Source organism: Acomys russatus, chromosome 15 (assembly GCF_903995435.1).
Source record: "Acomys russatus chromosome 15, mAcoRus1.1, whole genome shotgun sequence".
Lineage (NCBI taxonomy): Eukaryota > Metazoa > Chordata > Mammalia > Rodentia > Muridae > Acomys > Acomys russatus.
The window spans coordinates 61926964-61950998 of NC_067151.1; the positions used below are offsets into that span (position 1 = coordinate 61926964).

A 24035-nucleotide genomic window follows, 5' to 3' on the forward strand; every position below is an offset into this window, starting at 1 on the left:
GGCTATGGTGGGCATGCTTGCTCACAGACCTGAGAATCCTGCTCCAGCAGTGAGAAACCATTGGCACAACCTGCTTTATACCCTTGTGTGGTGGCTTGACCCAGACGGGCTCCCGTAGACTCATATACATTTGCATGCTTAGTCCCAGGTGCTGAACTGTGTGGACTAGGAGGTGTGGCCTTGTCGGATGATGATGTCACTGAGGGTGGACCTTGAGGCTTCAGAAGCCCAGCCCAGGGCGGTGTGTCTCTCTGCTTGCTGCTGTAGCTCAGGATGTAGTTTTCACCTACTGCTCCGATGCCACTGTGTCCCCACTGTGCCCACACTGTGCCCACACTGTGCCCACACTGTGCCACCCTGCTCCTGACCATGGCCCCCATGGGCTCACCCCCTGAAACTGTAAGCAAGCCCCCAGTTAAATTCCTTCTTTTATAAAAGTTGTCTTGGTTATGGTGTCTTCTCACAGGGATGGAACCTTAGAGCACCTAGTATTTGTTTCCTGTTTTTTAGTGCTGGAGATTGAATGCAGGGCCTTGTTCACACAGGGAAAACACTCTGCTACTAAGCCAATTGTATTCTGCCATTTTTTAAAAAGATGTATTTATTTATAGCTGGGTGTGGTGGTACACGCCTTTAATCCCAGCACTTGGGAGGCAGAGGCAAGTAGATTACTGTGAGTTTCCAGGCCGGCCTGGCCTACAAAGTGAGTCCAGGACAGCCAAGGCTACACAGAGAAACCCTGTCTCACAAAACAAAACAAAACAAAAAAACACAAAAACACAAAAACAAAAACAAAAAAAAAAAAAAGAAGAAGAAGAAGAAAAGAAAAGAAAAACAAAACAAAACAAAAAAGATGTATTTTATACAATGTATACAATGTCTTGCCTGCATATGTGCCTGCCCACCAGAAGAGGGCACCAGATCTCATTATAGATGGTTAGGAGCCATCCTGTGGTTGCTGGGTATTGAACTCATGATCTTTGCAAGAGTAGCCAGTGCTCTTAACCTCTGAGCCATCTCTCCAGCTCCCTCTGCCATTTCTTTTATTCTTCTTTTTTTTTTTCCTCGAGACAGGGTGGCATGCACCACCACAGCCTGGCTTACACAGAGTTTTGTTGCAGAGAGAGAACTCAGGTAAAGATGGAAGGAGCCAAAAAACGAGAAGAAGCCAGAAGATTGCTGAGTGAGTTTGAGGCCAAGCAGAGCAGTTCCAGGCCCAGAAAGAAGCCAGATTGAATAAGTCAGCTGGAAGAAGAGTTTGAGCCAGAACAGCTGAGTTGAACCAACCAGCACAGAGCTCAGAAAGAACAAGAAAGGGTGAGCTTGTTAAGGAGTAAGTCTCAGAGGCTGAAAACATTCTAGGTCTAGGTTAGATTGTACAGAGGCTAGAAGCTTCCAGGACTAGGCCTAGGTTAGCAGAAGGCAGTAAGCCTCCCAGACAACAATTGAGCCAGGAGAATGGAAGTCACTGTTACAACACCCTGTAATAATTGTTAGGTCCTGCTACAGGGTGTGGCTGGCATGGCCTGCCCTCTCCAGAGATTCACTGTATTCACCCAAACACTGTGGCTCCAAGTTCTGTCTCTTTGTCTCGCTGTCTCTCTGTCTCTCTGTCTCTGTCTCTTTCTTTTTCCCCATCTCCCTACCCACCCACCCCCAACCCCCACTCCCAGTGAGCACTCCCCCTTCCCTTCCCCCTCCCTGGTCTCTTTCAATAAACCTGCATTTATATTATAGCTCCATTGCAAATTAGCTCATACTGGTTTTTTTACAAAAGGATTTTACTTATTTATTTTATGTATGTGAATGCTCTACCTACATGTCAGAAGAGGGCATCAGATCACATTATAGATGGTTGTGAGCCCCCATGTGGTTGCTGGGAATTGAACTCAGGACCTCTGGTAGATCAGACAGTGTTCTTAACCTCTGAGCCATCTCTCCAACCCCCATCATACTGTTTATTTATTTATTTATTTATTTATATTTTTTTATTTTTATTTTTTTTTGGTTTTTCGAGACAGGGTTTCTCTGTGTAGCCTTGGCCATCCTGGACTCACTTTGTAGACCAGGCTGGTCTCGAACTCACAGCGATCCGCCTGCCTCTGCCTCCCGAGTGCTGGGATTAAAGGCGTGAGCCACCACGCCCAGCTTATACTGTTTATTTAATCTATCATCTGGTGCCCGTGACTTGGAAGAAATTGTGCCTCATTCAGACGGGCAGGTTGGACTCATGGGTCCACTTCCTATATCTTCTCTGCGTGCTCTGATTCACTGATTCAATCTTGTTTTGTTTTTCAAGACAGAGTTTCTCTGTGTAGCCTTTGCTGTCCTGGACTCACTTTGTAGACCAGGCTGGCCTCGAACTCATATAGATCTACCTGCCTCTGCTGGGATTAAAGGCATGTGCCACCATGCTCGGAAGAAATTAAGTACAAAGCCTGGCCACATGGCTACATGGGAATGGCTTCTCTCCCACATCCCTCTCTGCCTGATGCAACTTTGCACTCAGTAAGTTATCCTGTACCCCAGATGCTGCCAAGGATGCCAGATGTTTCTTTGGGGGGGTGTCCAGGACTCCCCTGGACTCAGCTCTGTGAAGACGTGGCCACACAAAAGCGAGTTCTCTAGGACAAAGCCAGGCCTTTGTTTTGAGGTAATCTCATATTCCAGAGACATCTGTAGGTGGATTTACCTCATCAAATTAACCAATTACAGAATATCAAATTGGGACACCACTTCCATATTCCTGTGATTTGGCAAAAGCTGGGAAATGGAATTGCCACTGGGTTTCTGCATACATTTTTTTCCAAACTGCATCTGTCCAGGTTTTTTTTAAAAACATGCTCTCCTCCCTCCCCTCTCCCCCACGTGGTCCAGTAAATTCCACTCTCTCTCTCCAACCCAGCCCCTCCAAGGAAAGCCTATACATTTCTGATGTTCCTGAGGACTGCCCCACCCCCCTCACTTGGAGCTACCATTTGTTTAGATCAGCTATATTTTATAGATGATGGTCCTCAAAACTGAGAATCTGTAGAACAAGTACATTTAAATGCTTAATAAAAAAGCTTGGAGCCGGGTGTGGTGGCGCACGCCTTTAATCCCAGCACTCGGGAGGCAGAGGCAGGCGGATCGCTGTGAGTTCGAGGCCAGCCTGGTCTACAAAGCGAGTCCATGATGGCCAAGGCTACACAGAGAAACCCTGTCTCGAAAAACAAAAAAAAACAAAACAAAAAAAAAAAAAAGCTTGGGCTGGAGAGATGGCTCAGCGGCTCAGAGGTCCTGAGTTCAATTCCCAGCAACCACATGTTGGCTCACAACCATCTATAATGTGATCTGATGCCCTCTTGTGGCCTACAGGTGTACATGCAGGCAGAACATTGTATACATAATAAATAAATAAATTTTTAAAAAAAGCTTAATGTGACAAAGACCCCAGCTCCTACCGGTGACCCCAAGGCCTCCAAGAAGTCTCAGAAGTAACCAGCTATGACTCTGCTTGGATTATGATACTGTACAAATGTGCCCCAACTAGCTGCAGAGGCCCTGCCCGAACTGTGGACACCTGGAGAGTTGACTGTCCAGTTTTGCCTAGACAAAATAAGGTCAGTCGGTCTCCCAGAGTCCTCTTCCATGGAAAGACCTCTCAGATCTGCTGAGCCAGGACTGACGCTGCGATGCTGCCCTGATGTCTGTGGGCAGAATGAAGCCACTGACTCCACAGGACCCTTCGGGAAAGGCCGTGTGGATAGTGGGTAAGCCTCTGCCATATTAATCAATACTTAGGCTGCTTGGATTATGCTCCCTGCGGTAATTTATCTTTCTCGTGTCTCTAATGGGTTTAAAGATCAGCTTGACAACAAAAACCAAGGCTTCAGCTGCCTTTTCAGAGAAGTGTAAAGTTTATGTGAGGTCTGAGGGTCTAAGAAGTGTTTGAGAGGGAGAAAGCGAGACTGTTCAGAGCTTTACATTTACACTCAGATCTTAAATTGTCTAATTCAAAAAGATTCTTGTGAGCTTCCGGAGATCCACCGGAACCCACAGGTCACACTACAGTTAAGTATCTCCTATTTCAGAGGGTGGGTTTCCTCCCCCACTCGCTGGATTTGGGATTCCTCTCCCCCAACTACCAAGACCATGGGCCTAAAAGTTTCAAACATAAACTCCTTAACTTTATCTTCTGCCCCTAACATGTATGTGTTCCAGCATCCTGCCAGGTGCTGCATCCAGAACGCAGGAGCTCCAGCCTCAGCCTCACAGACTGCACCAGCCAGACTTGCAGTTTCTTAGCCACAGATGGTCTCACAGATCATGAACAGCAGCAACTCAGCAGCGTGTTCTTCCCGGACTTGGCCTACATTTCAGCCTTTTGATCCCCTGTCACCGCCCTACTGGCAACCTGAAGGAGTCAAAAGACCAGACTTCTGCGCCTTTTATCCATTTATTATAAACAAAAGGCTCAGATGTTAGGTCCTGCTGCAGGACATGGCTGGCATGGCCTGCCCTCTACCTAGGGGCGGGGCTTCCACTCTCCCAGAGACTCACTACATAAACCAGACATTTTGGTTCCAGATGTTTGCTCTCTCTCTCTCCCTCCCTCTCCCCCTCTCCCCCTTGATCTCCACACCTCCCTACCCTCTCTCCTTCCCTTCCCCTTCCCACGCTGCTTTCAATAAACCTGCATTTACATATTATAGCTTCATTGCCAATTAACTCATACTGTTTATTCAATCAGTCAATAATGACACAAACACACAGCCTCATGATACCTTACACAAACATCAAAGCCTGACTCCTAGTGACCCCTCACCCCCAGTGGTCAGTCTCAGGAAGGGCAAAAGGGGCCGTAAAGTTCGCTACCTAAGGTATTGAGCTGCCCACCTCTTACCTACTTCCACTTCTCTGTCTCCTCAGACTTGGTTTCCATGTATGAATGTTTTGCCTGCCTGGTTACCATAGGCAAGCCTGGTGCTCTTGAGGCCAGAAGAGAGCCAAGTTAGAGCTGACAGAGGGAAATTAAGAAACAACAGAGAGGGCTGGAGAGGTGGCTCAGAGGTTAAGAGCACTGGATACACTTCCAAAGGTCTTTAGTTCAATTCCCAGCACCCACATGGTGGCTCACAGCCATCTATAGTGAGATCTGGTGCCCTCTTCTGGGTGTACATGCAGACAGAACACTGTATACATAATAAATAAATAAGTCTTTAAAAATGGAGAGATGGCTCAGTGGTTAAGAGCACTGGCTGCTCTTCTAAAGGTCCTGAGTTCAATTCCCAGCAACCACATGGTGGCTCACGACCATCTATAATGAGATCTGGTGTCCTCTTCTGGTGTGCAGGTGTACATGCAGGCAAGAACACTGTATATATAATTAATAAATAAATCTTAGGGGAAAAAAAAGATAATAGAGAGGCCAGGCATGGTGCTGCACGCCTTTAGTCCTAGCACTTGGGAGGCAGAGGCAGGCAGGTCGCTGTGAGTTGGAGGCCAGCCTGGTCTACAAAGTGAATCCAGGACATTCAAGGCAACACAGAGAAACCTTGTTTCTAAAAACCAAAGAAAGAAAGAAGATAAATTAAAGGCATGGTGGTTCCTGCCTTTAATTCCAGCACTCCAGTGGCAGAGGCAGGCAGATCTCTATGAGTTCAAGAACTACCTAGTTACCAAGCCATGGTGGCGCACTCCTTTAATCCCAGCACTTGGGAGGCAAAGGCAGGCGGATCACTGTGAGTTCGAGGCCAGCCTGGTCTACAAAGCAAGTCCAGGACAGCCAAGGCTACACAGAGGAAAAAGAAAGAGAAATAATAGTGATAGCTGGGCATGGTGACGCACACCTTTAATCCCAGCACTCGGGAGGCAGAGGCAGGTGGATCTCCGTGAGTTGGAGCCCTGTCTTGTTTACCCTGCATGTTCGAGGACAGCCAGGCTACACAGAGAAATTGTGTCTCAAAAAACCAAAAAGGAAGAAGATAAGGCAGAGGTGGAGGAAGATGGAGAGGAGGAGGAGGAAGAGGAAGAAGAAGAAGGAATAATGACAGACACAAACAGAAAGTCTGGGCTCTTCCCTGCAAAATCCACAGCACTCCAGAAGTTCAGCGAGTTCATTATACAGTTGGACAGAGAGGCAGATAAACAGGAAGACAGGCAGGGTTTAGGAGGTCTACCTAAGCTTGATAGGCACAGTCCTGTATGAAGCAATCTTCAGGCCATAAACGTTGGTGGGGAGGGGGAGAAAGCTGTGGTGGACATTTTCTATACACAAACTGTCAACATTTGCACTTGGTCCCCCAGGGAAGGCTTTGCCATCCCTTTGAGCCTGAGGCTAAGAGGTCATGACCTAGCCATGTCTATGTCAGCAATGCATTCTCAGGACTTCACTCACTCAGCTTCCTCTGCTGCCTGCAGAAGAGAGTGACAGATCACGTGAAACAACAGTGACAGCAGCAGCAGCAGCAACAGCAGCACATCACCGCTGGGGACAAGAAGCAGGCCAAGTGAGCAAAGTAAACTTCTTCTGGTTTTTTGGGTTATTTTGTTTTTTCTTTTTTCTCTTTGGAGACACGGTTTCTTTGTGTAGCCTTGGCTGTCCTGGACTCACTTTGTAGAACTAACTCAGAAAGATCCTCCTGCCTCTGCCTCCCGCGTGCTGGGATTAAAGGCATGCGCCACCATCGGGGCTCCCTACCCAGGTGATTCTAGTTTATGGCAAGCTGATATTAAAACTAGAATATACTCAATCCATGGTCAAAATCCCTAGGTTTCTTTGTTCAAATCAGAAGTCAATTAAAGTCCGCACACTGTAGTTGGTTTGTTGAGTCTTTTTTCTCTCCAAGACAGGATTTTTTTGTGTAGCCCTGGTTGTCCTGGACTTGCTTTGTAGACCAGGCTGGCCTCAAACTCACAGTGATCCACTTGCCTCTGCCTCCTGAGTGCTGGGGCTGAAGGTGTGTGTCACCACACCTGGCTGAGTCTTTTATTTGTTTGTTTGCTTGTTTCTTTTCTTTTTAAAAATGATTTATTTATTTATTATGCACATAGTGCTATGCCTGCATGCACCACTGTAGATGGTTGTGAGTCACCATATGATTGCTGGGAATTGAACTCAGGACCTTCAGAAGAGCAGCTGGGCCTCTTAACCTCTGAGTCATCTCTCTAGCCCCGTGTTTTGTTTTGGGTTTCCCCCCAAGACATGGTTTCTCTGTGTAGCCTTGGCTGTCCTGGATTCACAGAGATCTACCTGCCTCCCGAAGTGCTGGGATTAAAGGCAGTTGACCCGGACTGCCGGGGTTCGACTAACGCTCGGGAGGAGAATTCTCCTGTATAGGGACAGAACACAAGACATGAAGAAATGGGGGCAAGTCTGGATTCTGATCAAACCCCATTTATTGAAAAATTTCAACCGGGCGTGGTGGCGCATGCCTTTAATCCCAGCACTCGGGAGGCAGAGGCAGGCGGATCGCTGTGAGTTTGAGGCCAGCCTGGTCTACAAAGTGAGTCCAGGATTGCCAAGGCTACACAGAGAAACCCTGTCTCGAAAAAACAAAAAGAAAAAAAAAAGAAAAGAAAAATTTCAGAGTTTTTATAGGCACAGGGGGCATGGGTATTTGCTTAAGTGAGGGTTGCTATGGATACCTAACTCTGGAATGCTCCAGCAGGTGTCTACCTTTACAGCTGCTATAATCACAGAAGAGGGAGAAATTCCAGAAAGAAAGAGAAGTTGTAAAAGATCTGGTTAGTCAGGAAAAAGTTCCTGGAACTGCTGCTTGCAGGCAGCTGGCCTTTAATCTGATTTTACCAGTAGTCTTATTGAAAAAGCTAGTTTATAGCCAGAAAGAAGTAGCTCTTGGGCTGGAGAGATGGCTCAGTGGTTAAGAGCGCTGCCTGCTCTTCCAAAGGTTGTGAGTTCAATTCCCAGCAATCACATGGTGGCAATTCCCAGCAACCGCATGGTGGCTCATAACCATCTGTAATGTGATATGGCGCCCTCTTCTGGTTTGCAGGAGTACATGCAAGCAGAGCACTGTATACATAATAATAAATAAATCTTTTAAAAAGTAGCTCTTACTATGAGCTTGGGGGTCTTAGAATGACCGTCTCCCACAATAAACGACAGCAGGTGTCTAACTGCTGAACCACAACAGGGTCAGCTAGTTTCTGGTAAATGACAGACTGCTGGAGAAATAGGAGCCTAAAGGTGTAGGCTCTGACAAGATGGCTGAACATTGGCCATATGGCCTACCATCCCCAACAGGCAAACACCACCACACCCAGCTTCTCTCTCTCTCTCTCTCTCTCTCTCTCTCTCTCTCTCTCTCTCTCTCTCTCTCTCTCTCTCTCTCTCTCTCTCTCTCTCTCTCTCTCCAAGACAGGGTCTTACTATGTAGCCCTGGTTGTCCCCGAATTCACTCTGTAGACCAGGCTGGCTTCCAACTCAAAGATACACCTGCCTCTGCCTCCTGAGTGCTGGCATTAAAGGTATGTCCACCACACCTGGCCAAATAATTTTTTAAATTACATTTTAAAAATCTACTTGTGTGTATATATGGGTGTGGGGGCGGGGTCTGCTGCTACCACAGCAAGGGTGTGCAACTCTGAGGACCACTTAAGAATCAGTTCTCTCCTTTTGCCATCTGGGTCTTTGGAGATCAAACTCAGGCGTGGAAGCAGTGGGCTTTACACACTGAGCCATCTCACCAGCACACTTTTCCATTGAGAGAGAAAGGCTTCCTAAGTTGCCCAGGCTGGCCTTTAATTCTCTCTGTAGCCTTGGTGGGACTTTGACATGTGACCTTTCTGCCCTAGCCTTCTAAGTAGCTGAGATGACAGTCCTGCACAAGAAGTTATGGCTTACTGTGTGTTCTAAATTAACTGAATAAAGAAGAAAATGAAGTCTATTTAAGGATGCCAGCAAAGCTAACAACCATCTGTAACTCCAGTTCCAGAAAAGCTGATGCCCTCTTTTGGTTGGCACCATGCACCCCCGTGGTGCACAGACACTCATGCAGACAAAACACCCCCCCCCCAAATGCAATTCAAAGAAAAAGAAAATGGGGGTGGTGGCACAGACAAACCTCTAACACCACTCTGACAGATTGCTGACTTGGAGAATTGAGGGATACTGTGGATGGATTTTAGGGAGGACTCAGCTCAGTGGGGAAGGAGTCCATGGTGGGTTGCTAGGTGGAGACACAGGGAGTTCATCTTGCTGTGCTGCTGTTGGCCTGCCCCACCCTTGTCTTTCCTATCCGCATGTTCAATTTCTGGGATAAACAGGCAATTCAGGGGCCCGACCCGGCAGCGAGGTGGAACGTGCATTTCGTGTGCTGCACAGACATCCTCCCAAACACACAGAAGCACATTTTGAACACACCCAGCCTCTGCGGAAGGAGGAGGGGCTGGGGAGCGTGCACTCGGAGCCAGCGAAAGCCTGACCTTATCACCACTCATCCTTCCTCGGGGTTGGTTATCTGGGTTCACAGAGGACCCCTCCTCGCCTGGCTGTCCCCACTCTGTAGTGCTCCTCACAGGCCACCAGGGCCCTTGTGCTGGTTTGTCGGGTAAAGCCTTGTCCTCCTGAGGCTGAGGACACTGCTGCATTTGGCTGCTAGGGATGTGGTGTGTGTGTGTGTGTGTGTGTGTGTGTGTGTATGTGTGTTTGTGGACTTGAGCGTCTGCATGGGTGTGACTTTTCATGTGCCTATGTGTGTTATGTGTGGAAAGCAGAGAGAGGGAGGAACAGGGAGAGAGAGGGGAAAGTGTCCTGGTTCTCAGAAGCTGTGAGCTGCACCCAGAAATGGGGCCCTGACCCTGTGACCTAAAGGTATCAATGAGTCACACATGCGGCACCCTCTACAGAGAACAGGATTGATGAAGGGATGCCAGGCTTGTATCTGAGTGATGAGAGCTCTGCAAAAAGCAATGGAATTTTCTGCTTGGCTGGAGGCATGGGGACTCAGTGTTAGTGTTAAAGTCGATTAAGGAAAATAATATTGACAAAACGAGGACAGAGCCGGTGTGTCTGCCGGACTGCAAGCAGGAGGCTCAGGCCTCCAGATGTTGGCACCCACCATACTCCACCCCCCCACCTCCCCCACCCCCCACTGCTGGGTTCTTCTAAACTCTAAACGCTGACACACCCCAGGACCCCCATGCTCACTTCCCATTAGAAACACCACCTTCCTGCTATCTGTCCCTGGATTTCCCCTCCACAGATGTCCCCGGAGGCGAGGACTGCAGCCTGGTGGTGTCAGGTCAGGGGCAAGCACCTCACTATCTCTCCGGATAGTTTTCAGCCTGGGACACAGTTCCTCAGGGAAGTGGAGTGTTCCTTCAAACCAGAGAGCTTGGGCTTAACAAAAGTATCCGCAGGAGCAGTAAACCGCAGGGCACCAGCCAAGGCTTGCCTTAGTGAGCTCATCACCCCCAAAAGGCTAGGGGCGAGGGCAGTTCTGAGAATCGGCACAGAAGCCCTTGGCCTCCTCACCCGGCCGGTTTTTCACTGGCCAAACTGCAGAAGCCATGAGGCAAAGCCTTTGGCCTCTGGCCCCAAAGCAGAGCGGGAGGCGGAAAGGTCAGCGACTGGAGCGGCCCCATATGCACCGCACACCCTCTTTAGCTCCCTGGGTCTTCCTGTCACGACAGGAAGGCAAGAGCATCTCCATGCTCCGAGCTCAATGAACAGATGCGGCTGTCAGCGCTGGATTTTAATGAGTAACTGGCACCTCCGCCACAGCCTGTCCAAAACAGAAGCCTTGAATTCCTCCATTTTTAAACCTGTTTCCTCACTTATCTCAATGAGCAATAGGCAGCCACTCTCCACCCACCTGCTTGGGTTATATCGGGGGCCCCTTGAAAAGCTCAAGTACCCCTTCACCCTTCAACTCCTCCCTAATCCTTCAGCTCAAGAGAAGGCCCGCCTAGACCTACATGGCCTTTGTGACTACCGCAGGAGGTTGGAGTCCACTAGAGACCCCACCCAGCCCAAAGTCTTATGTCTCACCTCCCCAGGAAAGCCCTATGCGCCCCTATCCCAAGAAGACAGTGTGTCACAGGATTAACCATCGCATCTTCAAGGCCAGCCTCGGAGAAAGATGACTTCATCCTGCCCCTTGTGCCTCAGTGCTGGTTCTGGAAGGACAGTTAGGCGGAACATTTGACTCCAGCGCAAAGCCAGACTTCTCCATGTTCCACTCCAGGACTGAAAGCCCCCCTAGACAATTAGCCTGTCACCTCCCACCCTCAGCTACACCCAAGGCCCACCAGTGTCTCCTGTACCCGTTACTGATTCCATTCATCAGCTAGAGCTACCTAAAAACTTACTTGGAGGGCCGGGTGGTGGTGGCGCACACCTTTAATCCCAGTACACTCGGGAAGCAGAGGCAGGCGGATCTCTGTGAGTTTGAGGCCAACCTTGTCTACAAAGTGAGTCCAGGACAGGTAAGGCTACACGCAGAGAAACCCTGTCTCCAAAACAAACAAACAAACAAACAAAGAAAAACTTACTTGGGTTACACTATGTCCCTGTCAGCAATACAAGGCGTTGCTGAGGGTGGGGGGTACAGTATCACCACAGCCCCATTCCCCGACCGAGCCTTTGTTATACAACAAGCTTTTTCTTCCAGGGAGTCAGGGTATATATTTCACCTACAGAAAACTGGTCCCTCTGTCCCTGCTGGTTCCTTCTCGTCCTTAATAGCTTAAGCAGAATCACATCACAGAAGGCCTCATCTTATTTAAGAGGCACCTAAGATATGTTGGCCTCTCTGCCCCAGGACTGTGTGCTATCCCTGACAGCCCTGACCCAGTTTATAACCTTTCTTTCTTTGTTTCTTTTCTTGTTTGTTTGTTTGTTTGTTTCTTTGCTAGTGGTCACTCTCCTCACTACACTATAATCCACAGATGGGAAGAATTCTATCTGAGCCCTCAAGGTCTGGCACAGTACAGATGCTCAACAGATATTAGGTGGCAGTGCATCGGCAAATACTGGCCAATGTCACAGGGATAATGTCATCAAAGCCTTCCCAGAGAATCCCACTGTTTCATCAAGGCCAAACCTGCAAAGTCACCCTAGAGTGGGGTCAGGGGGATCCCCAGCGTTGGGCCATCTGGGATTTGAAGGAAAGCAGTAAGTGCCAGGTAACCTATGGAGGGTACTCACTGGGAATTTTACCAGCAGGACTGCAGTTCACCCTCGTGGTGGTGGTCAGCAAGGCAAGGCCATTCTCCCTGGTGCTATGGTAAAGAGCGAGCTGGGTGAGGGCATCCCGATGATGGCTGAGGAGGTCTGGCTGCACTCGGGACCGGCTCCCACAAGTTTATCAATATGGCTGATTAACTACAGAAATGGCCATGGTTTCATCTTTGTGTTCACAGATGAGGAGGCATTGAGATGCCCACTGACTTTTACACTGCCAAGTGTTCTCCTTCCCTCTTTCCCACAATCTAGTCCCGCCTTGAAGTTCTTGCCCTGAGAATATACCTAAGATTCTCTTCAATAAATCACAAAGAGGCTAGACGTGGTGGCGCATGCCTTTAATCCTAGCACTCGGGAGGCAGAGGCAGGCGGATCCCTCTGAGTTCAAGACCAGCCTAGACTATAAAATGAGTTCAGGATATCCAGAGCTACACAGAGAAACCCTGTCTCAAAACAAACAAACAAACAAACAAACAAAACAAAAACAAAACAAAGAGAAAAGGATTGTGTCCTTGGCAATCAATTAGTCAATCTCTCTATTGGAATTGATGACCAGACAATGTTGAGTGGACTGAAAATTGATCAGTAAAAACAGATGACAGAAGAGAAGGGAAAAGGTGGGGGGCAGACAACTGGCAGCCCTCAAGAAGGCACCCTGTGGACGGGGCTGCCTACTGGGTGTGCCCCTTTTCTATTCTCTGGCTGCCTCAGATAAGGCCAGCAGTTAGGGCACTCTCTCCTCCCAGTCTGTGGTTCCTGCAGCCCCAGTCCCACGCTTTGGAAGCAATGTCTGTCCAAGAGGACTCTCTGCCCCAGCAGCAATGGCCGTGGGTCAATAGGTCCCAAAAAGACTTAGCCAAGTCTGTCCTAAGTGGGGCTCCAGGAGGTAAGAAGACGAAGGGACACCGCTGAACAGAGAGGAGAATTAGGATAGTGTCAGAGTTGGGGGTGGAGGCCTTGGGGAAAGAATGCCCATTACACTGTCACCTGTGCTAAATACAGACCCGATCTGAGCCTTTGATCCAGGCTCTGCAGGCAGGCCAAAGGGGATCCAGCAGCTTGGATGCCACGGGGCCCTCCCGTGGTTCCTGGACTCTGGCCCCTGGTGTGCAAGGCTTCCATTGGCAAGAGAGATGCTAGCTGGTTATACTTTAACCAGTCCTCAGGTCTCATACCACTGACAGCAAGCAGCGCAGCATAAAGCTGACCCGCAGACCCGGCAGGTACGCGGCAGCATGGCAGGTGCTTGTGGACGTGGTGCAGCACTGAGTGGATGGAGGAAACATGGAGGGGAGCGGGGTGGGGAAGGCATTGGATTGCCTGAGCTGTAAGGAAGTAGTAAACAGGGGTATTGCCTGGGTGAATCTGGGGCGAGGTAATGAGATGCAGGGTTGAAGGAGCTGGCTGGGAAGGCTGCAGCCAAACGGTCTGAGGGGAGTCTGGGGTGAGGAAGGGTCTCTGTAGCGGGGTAGTAAGAACTTGCGCTTGGAGTTAAGCCGAGATTTGAATCCTCTTACTCCGTGGCTGCATTTCTTCTGGAAAATGTATTTTTATCTTTCTCAGACTTTTCCCTTATTTGTAAAGTTGGAATAGGACATGCCTAACGGCCTACCCTATAGGACCCTGGAGATTAAACAAAGTAACAGACGTAAGATACTCAGATTGAAGGAAGGCCTCACACAACCTGGAGAGCTGAACAGACGCAGCACACACTGACGGGAAGCACACGGAGGACAGGCAGGTGTCTGTGCAACACCCTGAGTCTCCTTCTTTCTACTGCAGGGCCAGCAGGGTACCTTCGACGTGCTAGTGTGGCCCAGCTGACCCAGGAGCTGGGCACTGCCTTCTTCCAGAAGCAGCAACTGCCCGCAGCTATGGCGGACACCTTCCTGGAACATCTCTGCCTCCTGGACATCGACTCAGAGCCTGTAGCAGCTCGTAGCACCAGCATCATTGCCACCATTGGTAAGATCCCCCCAACCTCTCGGAAACCACACAGGGCTGCTTGCATGGCTCAAGGCATCTCTCTCTCTCTCTCTCTCTCTCTCTCTCTCTCTATATATATATATATATATACACACACACACACATCTCTCTCTCTCTCTCTCTCTCTCTCTCTCTCTCTATATATATATATATATATATATACACATACACACACACACACACACACACACACACACACACACATATAGCCATCTTTGACATGATCATTCATTCAACAAATATTTGTGAGGGGATTTTTTTGGGGGGGGAGGGTTGTTTGTTTTTTGAGGCAGGGCCTTTCTATTCTGTAGCTCTGGCTGTTGGTCAGGCTGGTCTCAAACTCAGAGATGCACCTGCCTTTGCCTCCTGAGTGCTGGGCTGGGATTAATGGTTTGTGCCACCCCACCCTGCTTGAGGCTGGGTGTTTAAGACAGGGTCTCAGGTAGCCTTGGACGGTTTGGAGCTTATTACATAGCCCCTATTATCTCGTCTTAGCCTGATGAGATCCCAGATATGTGATACCACTTCCAGTTTAACAAATGCTTGTTAAATACCTATAAGTCAAAGTTTAGAATTGGGAGTGGACCAGTAAACAAACAGGCAAGAGCAGTCTAGCAGGTGGAACAAAAAAAAAAAAAAAAAAAAAAAAAAAAAAACTAAGCAATAATTTATTAAAATGTAACTAATTCAAAGCCAGGTGTTGTGACCCAAGTTTTTAATCCCAGAGCTTTGCAAGCAGAGACACAGGTGGGTTTCTGTGCGTTTAAGGCCAGCCTGGTCTATAAAGTGAGTTCCAGGACAGCCAGGGCTACATAGGGAAACTTTGTTTCAAACAGACCAAAAAAGGAAAAAAAATAGCTAATTTGGTATGTTAGAAAGTTATAAGTAGCTGGGCCTTTAATCCCTGCACTAGGGAGGCAGAGGCAGGTGGATCGCTGTGAGTTTGAGGCCAGCCTGGTCTACAAAGTCAGTCTAGGACAGCCAGGGCTACACAGAGAAACCCTGTCTTGAAAAAAATAAAAGTTGTGAGTAAAGAGAAGGTGTAGTCTGGAATATGGAGCATGAGGGCAGGAGGAAGACTGTGGTCCTAAACAGGGGCTAGGGCCACTGCAGGAAAGGAAGATGAGAGTGGTGGAGGGGTCACATCTGTAACCCCCACAGCCTGGATGAGAGGCCTGGGGATTGCTGGGAGGTTGAGGCCAGCTGGGGATACAAAGTGAAATCCTGTATCAAAAATGTAAAAAACAAAAATGTAACGGGGATGTAGCCAGTTGGTAGGGGGTTTCCCTCCAGGGAATGAAGCTCCTGGCATCACATAGAACTGAACTGAATGCGGATAATCCCAGCACTGGGCAGTAGAGGCCGGAGGGGCAGATACCTAGGTTCATCTTCAACTAGGGATGGAGTTTGAGGTCAGTCTGTGCTACATGCCACTCTGAAATTTTTTTTTTAAAAGAGGGAAGAAAGGGAGGAAGGAAGGAAGGAAGGAAGGAAGAAAATACAATGAAACAAAGAAAGAAAGAACAAGAAAGAGAGAGAAGGGACTCTGCAGATTATCGGGAAGAAGAAGTCCAGGCAAAGGAGAATCAGTGCCCAGACCCTAAATCAAGGTGCCCTGGAACTGGGGCTGGAGAGATGGCTCTCCATTAAGATTGAGGACTGCTCTTCCAGAAGCCCTGAGTTCAGTCCCAGAACCCCCATAGGCCATCTCACAACACCTGTAACTCCAGCTCTAAGGAAGATAACATCAACTTATCCTTACTCATTTTCACATACTCACACTCAGATACACATAGTTGAAAAGTCAACCTTCAAACATAAAGGAGGCCTAGAGTAGCATTTAGGCATAGAGCCGAGAAGAGACTGGGGGAAGGGAGGCCCAGGAGGGCATGGCGTGGGAGTGGCAGGGCACTGAGATTAGATTCAGGGCCTTGAGCAGGCTGTGAGTCACACACATCCTTAGCTATATTTTTATTTTGTTGTTGTTTTGAGACAGGGTTACTCTGTATAGCCTTGGCTGTCCTGGACTTGCTTAGTAGACCAGGCTGGCTTCAAACTCACAGAAATCTGCCTGCCTCTGCCTCCCAAGTGCTGGGATTAAGGGCATGCACCACCACACCCGGCTCCGCTTGTCTTTTTACTTTTTATTTTGACATAATCTCACCAGATTGCCTGGTAGCCCAGGCTAGGTCCTGTAGCCCAGGCTAGACTGGAACTCTTCATTATTCTGCCTTACATCCTTATTGCTGAGGTGACAGATGAGTATCGTCATATCTGGAAATAGGTTGATGGGCTGAATAGGGCAAGGACAGGGCTGTCCTACAGTCCTTGCAGGTCAGCGGGTAAGAAGTGTTCTCATTCTAAATGAATTTTTTTCAAGGTTGAGCCTTGGGACTTTCCTGATGAGTTGGTGGGTTGAATGTGATGAACACATCCAACATCCAAGGACAGTAAGGAGTCAAATATTTAACTCTAGAGCCGGGCAGTGGTGGCACACATCCCAGCATTTGGGAGGCTGATGCAGGTGCTGATCTTTGCATTCAAAGACATTCCAGTCTATAAAGTAAGTTCCAGGACAGCCAGGGCTACACAGTAAAACCATGTCTTGAAAAACCAAATAAAAGGGCTGGAGAGATGGCTCAGAGGTTAAGAGCACTGGCTGCTCTTCCAAAGGCCCTGAGTTCAATTCCCGGTAACCACATGGTGGTTCACAACCATCTGTAATGAGATCTGGTGCCCTCTTCTGGCCTGCAGGTGTACATGCAGGCAGAACATTGTATACATAATGTTCACCATTATGTATAAATAAATAAAACTAGAAAGAAAAGAAAAGCCAAATAAATAAATAAGAAACTAGCAAGTGTGGTGATTCATGCCTGTACTCTCCACACTGGAGAAACTGAGATCTGAGGATTGTTGTAAATTTATGCCAACCTTGGCTAAGTAGAGACCCTATCTAAAAAATAAATAAGAAAAAGAAGAGAAAGGTGGCACCTGCACACAGATGGTTAAGGACAGTTGGTATCACAGAGGAGTAAAGGTAAAAATGGTGAGAGCTAAGGGCAGGGCAGACACACACCACTACACATCAAATATACACCACACACACACACACACACACACACACACACGTGTGATGGAGAGCCAGGTTGGTGGTGTATTCTTTTAATAGTATCAGTTGAGGGACAGAGGCAGGAGGATGAAGTATTTAGGCCCAGGGGTTAGTAAAATGGCTCAGTGGGTTGTCATGGAGCCTGATGACCCGAGTTCAGTTCCTGAAACACACGCGATGGATTCTGACCACACACACTAGAATGAAAAAGAATAATAGTTCAAGGCCAGCCTAGGCTGTATGAGACCCTGTCTCAAGGAGAAAGAGGGTGGGTGCGTAGCTCAGTGGATAGCATGGTTGCCTAGTGAGCATGAACCCCAGCTCAGGCCCTAGCACTGCAGAACTTGGGCGTGGCAGAGGGCATCCTTGATCGCAGTACAGGAGAGATGAGGATAGGAGAACCGGAAGTCCAAGGTTGGCCTCAGTAGCAGACCAAATTCAAGGCTGTAACCAGGGTTACAGGAGACCCTGTCTGAGCAGGAAAGACATATGGAAGGAAGGATGGACGAGAAACAAAGGACAGGTGCAGCTCAATGTTAGAGCACTCACTTGCCTAGCATATAGGTGGCCCTTCTCCAGGGTAGCAAAAAAAGTGACCCAGGCAGAGAAGGGGAGGGGTATGTGTCAAGTGCTATTGCTACTGTGGGCTGACAACGGTGGCGACTGGGAGGGAGTGCAGTTCTGTCAGTGAGACCTCTCAGCTGTAAAAGCACCTTCTTGGCCTTCTTGGCCCACCTTGAGTTCTGTTTTTGTTTTGTTTTGTTTTGTTTTTTCAAGACAGGGATTCTCTGTGTAGCCTTGGCTGTCCTGGACTCCCTTTGTACACCAGGCTGGCCTCGAACTCGCATCAATCCACCTGCCTCTGTCTCCCAAGTGCTGGGATTAAAGGTGTGTGCCACCAGGCCCAACCCCACCCTGAGTTCTGACCCTTCACACCTAGAGTAACCTCCACAGCGTGGCACTTAATGGCAAGTCACTTGCTAACAAAGATACCAAAGGCCAGCCTGAGGCTAAACATCCCCACAAGCTGCCTTCCCAAGGGGGTGTATACTGGCTGGAGTGGGTAAGGGAGTCTGTGGCCTGTGAGAAGAGGAACGTATGAAAATGGTGGACTCCTGGGTTGGGGAGTCTCTCCAATGGTGCAGATATGTTCGGTGTCCGTCAGATGTGGGAGGACCTTCTTAGTGGGCTCTCTGGTTCCAGGGCCGGCATCACGCTCTGTGGAACGCCTCAAGGAGATGATCAAGGAAGGGATGACCATTGCACGACTCAACTTCTCCCATGGCTCCCACGAGGTGTGGGGAGGGTGTGGAAGGGGGAGTTGGAGATTGCCTCAGGCCCTGTCCACTTTGCCTTGAAATTCCAGTCTCACCCTTGCTCTCATTGCTAGTACCACGCAGAGTCCATAGCCAACATCCGGGAGGCGGCTGAGAGCTTTGCGACTTCCGCATTTAGCTACAGACCTGTGGCCATTGCCCTGGACACCAAGGGACCCGAGATACGCACCGGGGTCCTGAAGGGGGTGAGAAGCCTCTGGGTCTGCATTGTCTGAGGGTCCCGAGGAGTGTGAGAGCCCTGGGGCAGGAGATGGTACGTCAGCACTGGCTCGACCCTGTGAGGGCTCATGTTCGAAACTCAGGCCTCTCTGCTCCCCGCCCCACTCTAGAGCCCAGAGTCCGAGGTGGAGATTGTGAAGGGCTCACAGGTGCTGGTGACTGTGGACCCGGAGTTCCGAACACGGGGCGACGCAAACACAGTATGGGTGGACTACCCCAATATCGTCCAGGTCGTTGCCGTGGGGGGCCGCATCTACATTGACGACGGGCTCATCTCCTTAGTGGTGCGGAAAATCGGTGCGGAATGCCCCAATGGGCGCCCCAGTAAGGGGCGCCTTCTCTTCCCTTTGGTTTCTATATTCCATCCACTCTAGACCACTCACACCTTGCCCTGGCGGTGTCTGCCTTCCCATCTGTCCTAGTGGTACCCCGCCCTCATTCCCAGCTGGGGCTGGGCATTTGATGCCTATTCTTGGTGTGTGGGGGTGTGTGTGTATGCGAAGGGCTCAGAAGTCCCTGGTTTCTTGAGGATCCAAGTATAAGAGTCCCCTCTGCAGCGGTGCCTATATCCTGGCGTCAGCCTTGACAATCTGCTGGCTCTTCTCTGTACCCACAGGCCCAGCGGGGCTGGTGACCGAAGTGGAGCACGGAGGTGTCCTGGGCAGCAGGAAAGGTGTGAACTTGCCAAACGCCGAGGTGGACCTGCCTGGGCTGTCTGAGCAAGATCTCTTGGATCTGCGCTTCGGCGTGGAGCATAACGTGGACATCATCTTTGCCTCCTTCGTACGGAAAGCCAGTGACGTGGTTGCTGTCCGGGCTGCCCTGGGGCCGGAAGGACAGGACATCAAAATTATCAGCAAAATCGAGAACCATGAAGGCGTGAAGAAGTGAGACTTGGCCTTTGTTTCCCATCAGCCCCCTATTTCCCATCAGCCCCCTGTTTCCCATTGCCCTCCTTCCGCATGCCACTGGCATGCGTCCCCTGGCTCTGCCCTAGCCTGGATTCCTCCAACCACCCAGGTTTGATGAAATTCTAGAGGTGAGCGATGGCATCATGGTGGCACGGGGTGACCTGGGCATTGAGATCCCAGCTGAGAAGGTTTTCCTGGCTCAGAAGATGATGATTGGACGCTGCAACCTGGCCGGCAAGCCTGTCGTTTGCGCGACACAGGTCTGGAGTGAATCCTTGGGCTGGGCTTTAAAGGTTGCTGAGTGACCTTAGATCCACATTTTGCTATCTGGTGTCTTGGTCACAAACGGCAATGACATGAAGGTCTCACCGTGACCCTGGCATTCTAAGGGCGCAGGTGCCAGAGAAGTAGCCAGGGCAGGCCCCCCAGTCAGAATGTGACTTCTACAGCCTTTACATCCGTGGTGTCACCCAGATGCTGGAGAGTATGATCACTAAGGCTCGACCAACTCGGGCGGAAACAAGCGATGTGGCCAATGCGGTGCTAGACGGGGCCGACTGTATCATGCTGTCAGGGGAGACGGCCAAGGGCAGCTTCCCGGTTGAGGCCGTAAAGATGCAACACGCGGTAGGAACCCATGAAAACCCCATAGACCAGGGACTCAGACCCCTCTGAAACCGAATTGACTCTGCACCTACTGATTGCCTGCAGATTGCCCGAGAGGCAGAGGCCGCTGTGTACCACCGCCAGTTGTTTGAGGAGCTCCGCCGGGCAGCGCCACTGAGCCGTGACCCCACTGAGGTCACGGCTATTGGAGCTGTGGAGGCTTCCTTCAAGTGCTGTGCTGCAGGTATCATCGTACTGACCAAGACTGGACGGTGAGAATTGTACTGGAAACTGGGCTTTGGTCAGGGGCAGCTGACTCAGTGAGTGATAAAGGTATTGCTTTGGGGCAAGAGAAAAGAGCTCCACGAACGCTAGCGGCCAGCGGGGACAGCTCCTGGGTCCTCTAGGACCTTTGCCAGTGAGCTCCAGGGAACTGGCAGGTTATAACCTAAGCAGGTTTGGCCTCGGGACATTTGGGCTCCTGGGACTAAGATGGCTTCACTGTGCTGAGGTGTTGCCCAAGAGTCCAGTAAGCCTGAGCGCTGAGGATTTTTCTCTCAAACTTAGCCGTGAGAACCCTCAGTAACTCGTTTGAGCTCCACAGGCCACCTCTGTCTCCTCCCTGGGTCTATGTGAGTTTGCTGTGTGTTCCCCCGTGGGTTGTCAGGATTAACAAGAGACGTTAAGTATCGTGTGAAGGTTGGGGATGACATAAATATACATCTGCACAGTTTTGTCCTCTTCTGTTGTTTGTTTTTCAAGAAAGGGTTTCTCTGTGTAGCCTTGGTTGTCCTGGACTCGCTTTGTAGACCAGGCTCTCAAGTGCTGGGATTACAGGTGTGCACCACCATGCCCGGCTTGTTGTTTGTTTGATAGGATTTTTCTGAAATAGGGTCTCATTAGTTTTGGCTGGTCTGAGACTTACTTTGTAGCCTTGACCTTATCTTCAGCCATTATCTCCCAGTGCTGGGGTTGGAGCATATGTCACCATGACTGGCTAGCTTTACATTTCTTCCCTCCTTCCTTCCTTCCTTCCTTTTTTTTTAGGATTTGTTCTGATTATTTTTATTATTTTTTAAAGCATTTAATTATTATGTACACAGTGCTCTGCCTGCATATACATCTGCAGGCCAGAAGAGGGCATCAGATCACATTATAGGTGGTTGTGAGTCACTATGTGGTTTTTAGGAATTGAACTAACAGCTCTGGAAGAGCAGTCAATGCTTCCCCCCCCCCCCCTTTAAGGATTTATGTATTATGTACACCAGAAGAGGCACCAGATTTCATTATAGATGGTTGTGAGCCACCGTGTGGTTGCTGGGAATTGAACTCAGGACCTTTGGAAGAGCAAGCAGTGCTCTTAACCTCTGAGCCATCTCTCCAGCCCCTGACTATTTTTAATCGTGTGTGTGTTTGTGTGTGTGTGTGTGTGTGTGTGTGTGTGTGTGTGTGTGTGTGTGTATTTATGCACACGTGTGTACCCTTCCTGAGGCCAGAAGATGGTGTTGAATTCTCTGACACTGGAGTTACAGGCAGTTGTAAGCTGCTTGATGTGAGCGCTGGGGACCAACTCTGGTCTTCTCAGAGAGTAGTAAGAACTCTCAAGAACTGGGCCATCTCTCTAGCCCAGGTTTTGCATTTATTTTATTAATATTCTTTTTAATATGTATGGATATTTTGCCTGTGCACCATTGCATGGCCAGAAGAGGGCCTGGAACTACTAGACTTGCAAACCATTGTTAACCACCATATAGGTGTTGAGAACTGAACCCAGCAAATGCTCTTAATGGCCAAGCCAAAGGCCAGAGAACTGTAACTTACATGATTTGCTAGTGACACCAGGAACCATAATCTTGCTGCTTCTTCTTTTTTTTTAGACAGGGTCTCCCTGTGTAGCCTTGGCTGTCCTGGACTCGCATTGTAGACCAGGCTGGGCTTGAACTCACAGAGATCCACCTGCCTCTGCTTCCCGAGTGTTGGGATTAAAGGCGTGTGCCACCTCCGCCCGGCCAAACTCTTGCCTCTTGAGGTTCTGAGGTAACATTCTCTTCCTTGTCCAGCTCGGCTCAGCTTCTGTCTCGGTACCGGCCTCGGGCCGCTGTTATTGCTGTGACTCGCTCTGCCCAGGCTGCACGGCAGGTCCACCTGTTCCGAGGAGTCTTCCCGTTGCTTTACCGGGAACCACCGGAGGCCATCTGGGCAGATGATGTGGACCGAAGGGTCCAATTTGGCATTGAGAGTGGTGAGCCTTGCCTTTCTGTTCCTCGGTTTGGCTTCTCACCCCGACTCAAAGGCTTTGCCTGTCCTCACTGGTCCAAGATTTTTCTGGGACTCACTAGGACGGACAAGTGTCTTGGGCTCTAAGCAGGGAGGTTAATCTGAGGGGAAGGGAGTGAAAACAGAAGTACCCCTAAGAAGTCTCTGCTGCTATCTGCTACAACCTGGTAGAACAAGGGAGCAGAAAGCCAGAAGGGCTGGAACTAAATTTTGATTTATACTTGTCATGACCATACCTGTCCTTGTTGCGTTACTGCAGCCACATGGGTGCAAAGGCTTAATGCTCAGAAACAGTATGCTGCATCCCTACACACACACACACACACACACACACACACACACACACCCCTCCCCTCAAACCAGCGGGTTGGTTTCCTTCTGCCCTGCCGGGTAGCCTTGAGGTGATGTGTTGAGATGGCTGACCTAGGCCCTTCAGTGACTGTCACCTTTTTCTCCAACAGGAAAGCTCCGTGGCTTCCTCCGTGTCGGTGATCTGGTGATTGTGGTGACAGGCTGGCGACCTGGCTCTGGCTACACCAATATTATGCGGGTGCTGAGCGTATCCTGAAATGCCTTGTCCCCCTTCTGGCCTAGCTGCGCCCCATTTCTTTCAACCCACACCCCTCCCGGCAGTCCTACATCTGCCATCTAGCCCCGTTGCTGTGTTTCACACGGGCCCTGAATGTCTGTGTCCAATTCCACACTGGCCACGCATCAGCATCAATCGAATATCCCTGTCTCAATCCGCTCAGCCGGATACTAAGATGCCCTGAGCCTTTAATCCCGGCCAGCTGGTTAATTCTGTTCCTCCGGGCTTCCTATCATTAGAATGGGGGAGTAGAAAAGAGGTGATCTCGTCCCATTTCCACAGAACCATTTCTTTTTCTTTTTGGTTTTTAGAGACAGGGTCTCTCTGTGTTAGCCTTGGCTGTCCTGGACTTGCTTTGTAGACCATGCTGGCCTCGAACCCACAGCAATATACCTGCCTCTGCCTCCCAAGTGCTGGGATCAAAGGTGTGCCACCACACCCGGCCCTTATAGAACCATTATTTTAAGACACTTGTGTCCTCTGGTGTAACTCTCATGACCATTTCCTGAGCACAGTGTCATCTTCTGGTGGCCTCAAGTCAGGGCCAAATACTCCTTCAAGGCACACAGCGCCACACTTTAGGGGAGGCTGGGGTGGATGGGTAGTGCGGAGAACTAAGCCAAGCTGGCTTTTCTTTTTTCTTTCTTTTTGTTTGTTTTTGAGACAAGGTCTCACTGTATAGCTGAGGATGGCCTCAGACTCATGAAAATCCTCCTTCCTGGCCCTCGCCAGGGTAAGGATTACAGGCGTGAGCCACCAGCTGGTCTTTAGACAGCCTTATTTTCTTATTGACTCTACAACCATGGAG

The 24035-nt window shown here is 49.5% G+C and overlaps 1 protein-coding gene across 1 annotated transcript in view; it reads left to right on the forward strand.

Annotated features, from left to right (window-relative positions):
- Pklr (pyruvate kinase L/R) overlaps positions 1-23548 on the forward strand; it is a 39188-nt gene extending 15640 nt beyond the window's left edge. Inside the window, exons 3-12 of the mRNA XM_051156925.1 lie at positions 13928-14155; positions 18492-18583; positions 18679-18810; positions 18955-19141; positions 19461-19731; positions 19865-20015; positions 20230-20382; positions 20467-20633; positions 22422-22603; positions 23100-23548. Coding sequence (XP_051012882.1) covers positions 13928-14155; positions 18492-18583; positions 18679-18810; positions 18955-19141; positions 19461-19731; positions 19865-20015; positions 20230-20382; positions 20467-20633; positions 22422-22603; positions 23100-23206 — 1670 coding nt within the window. The 3' untranslated portion in view covers positions 23207-23548. The remainder of the gene's footprint in view (positions 1-13927; positions 14156-18491; positions 18584-18678; positions 18811-18954; positions 19142-19460; positions 19732-19864; positions 20016-20229; positions 20383-20466; positions 20634-22421; positions 22604-23099) is intronic.
- The last annotated feature ends 487 nt before the right edge of the window (positions 23549-24035 follow it).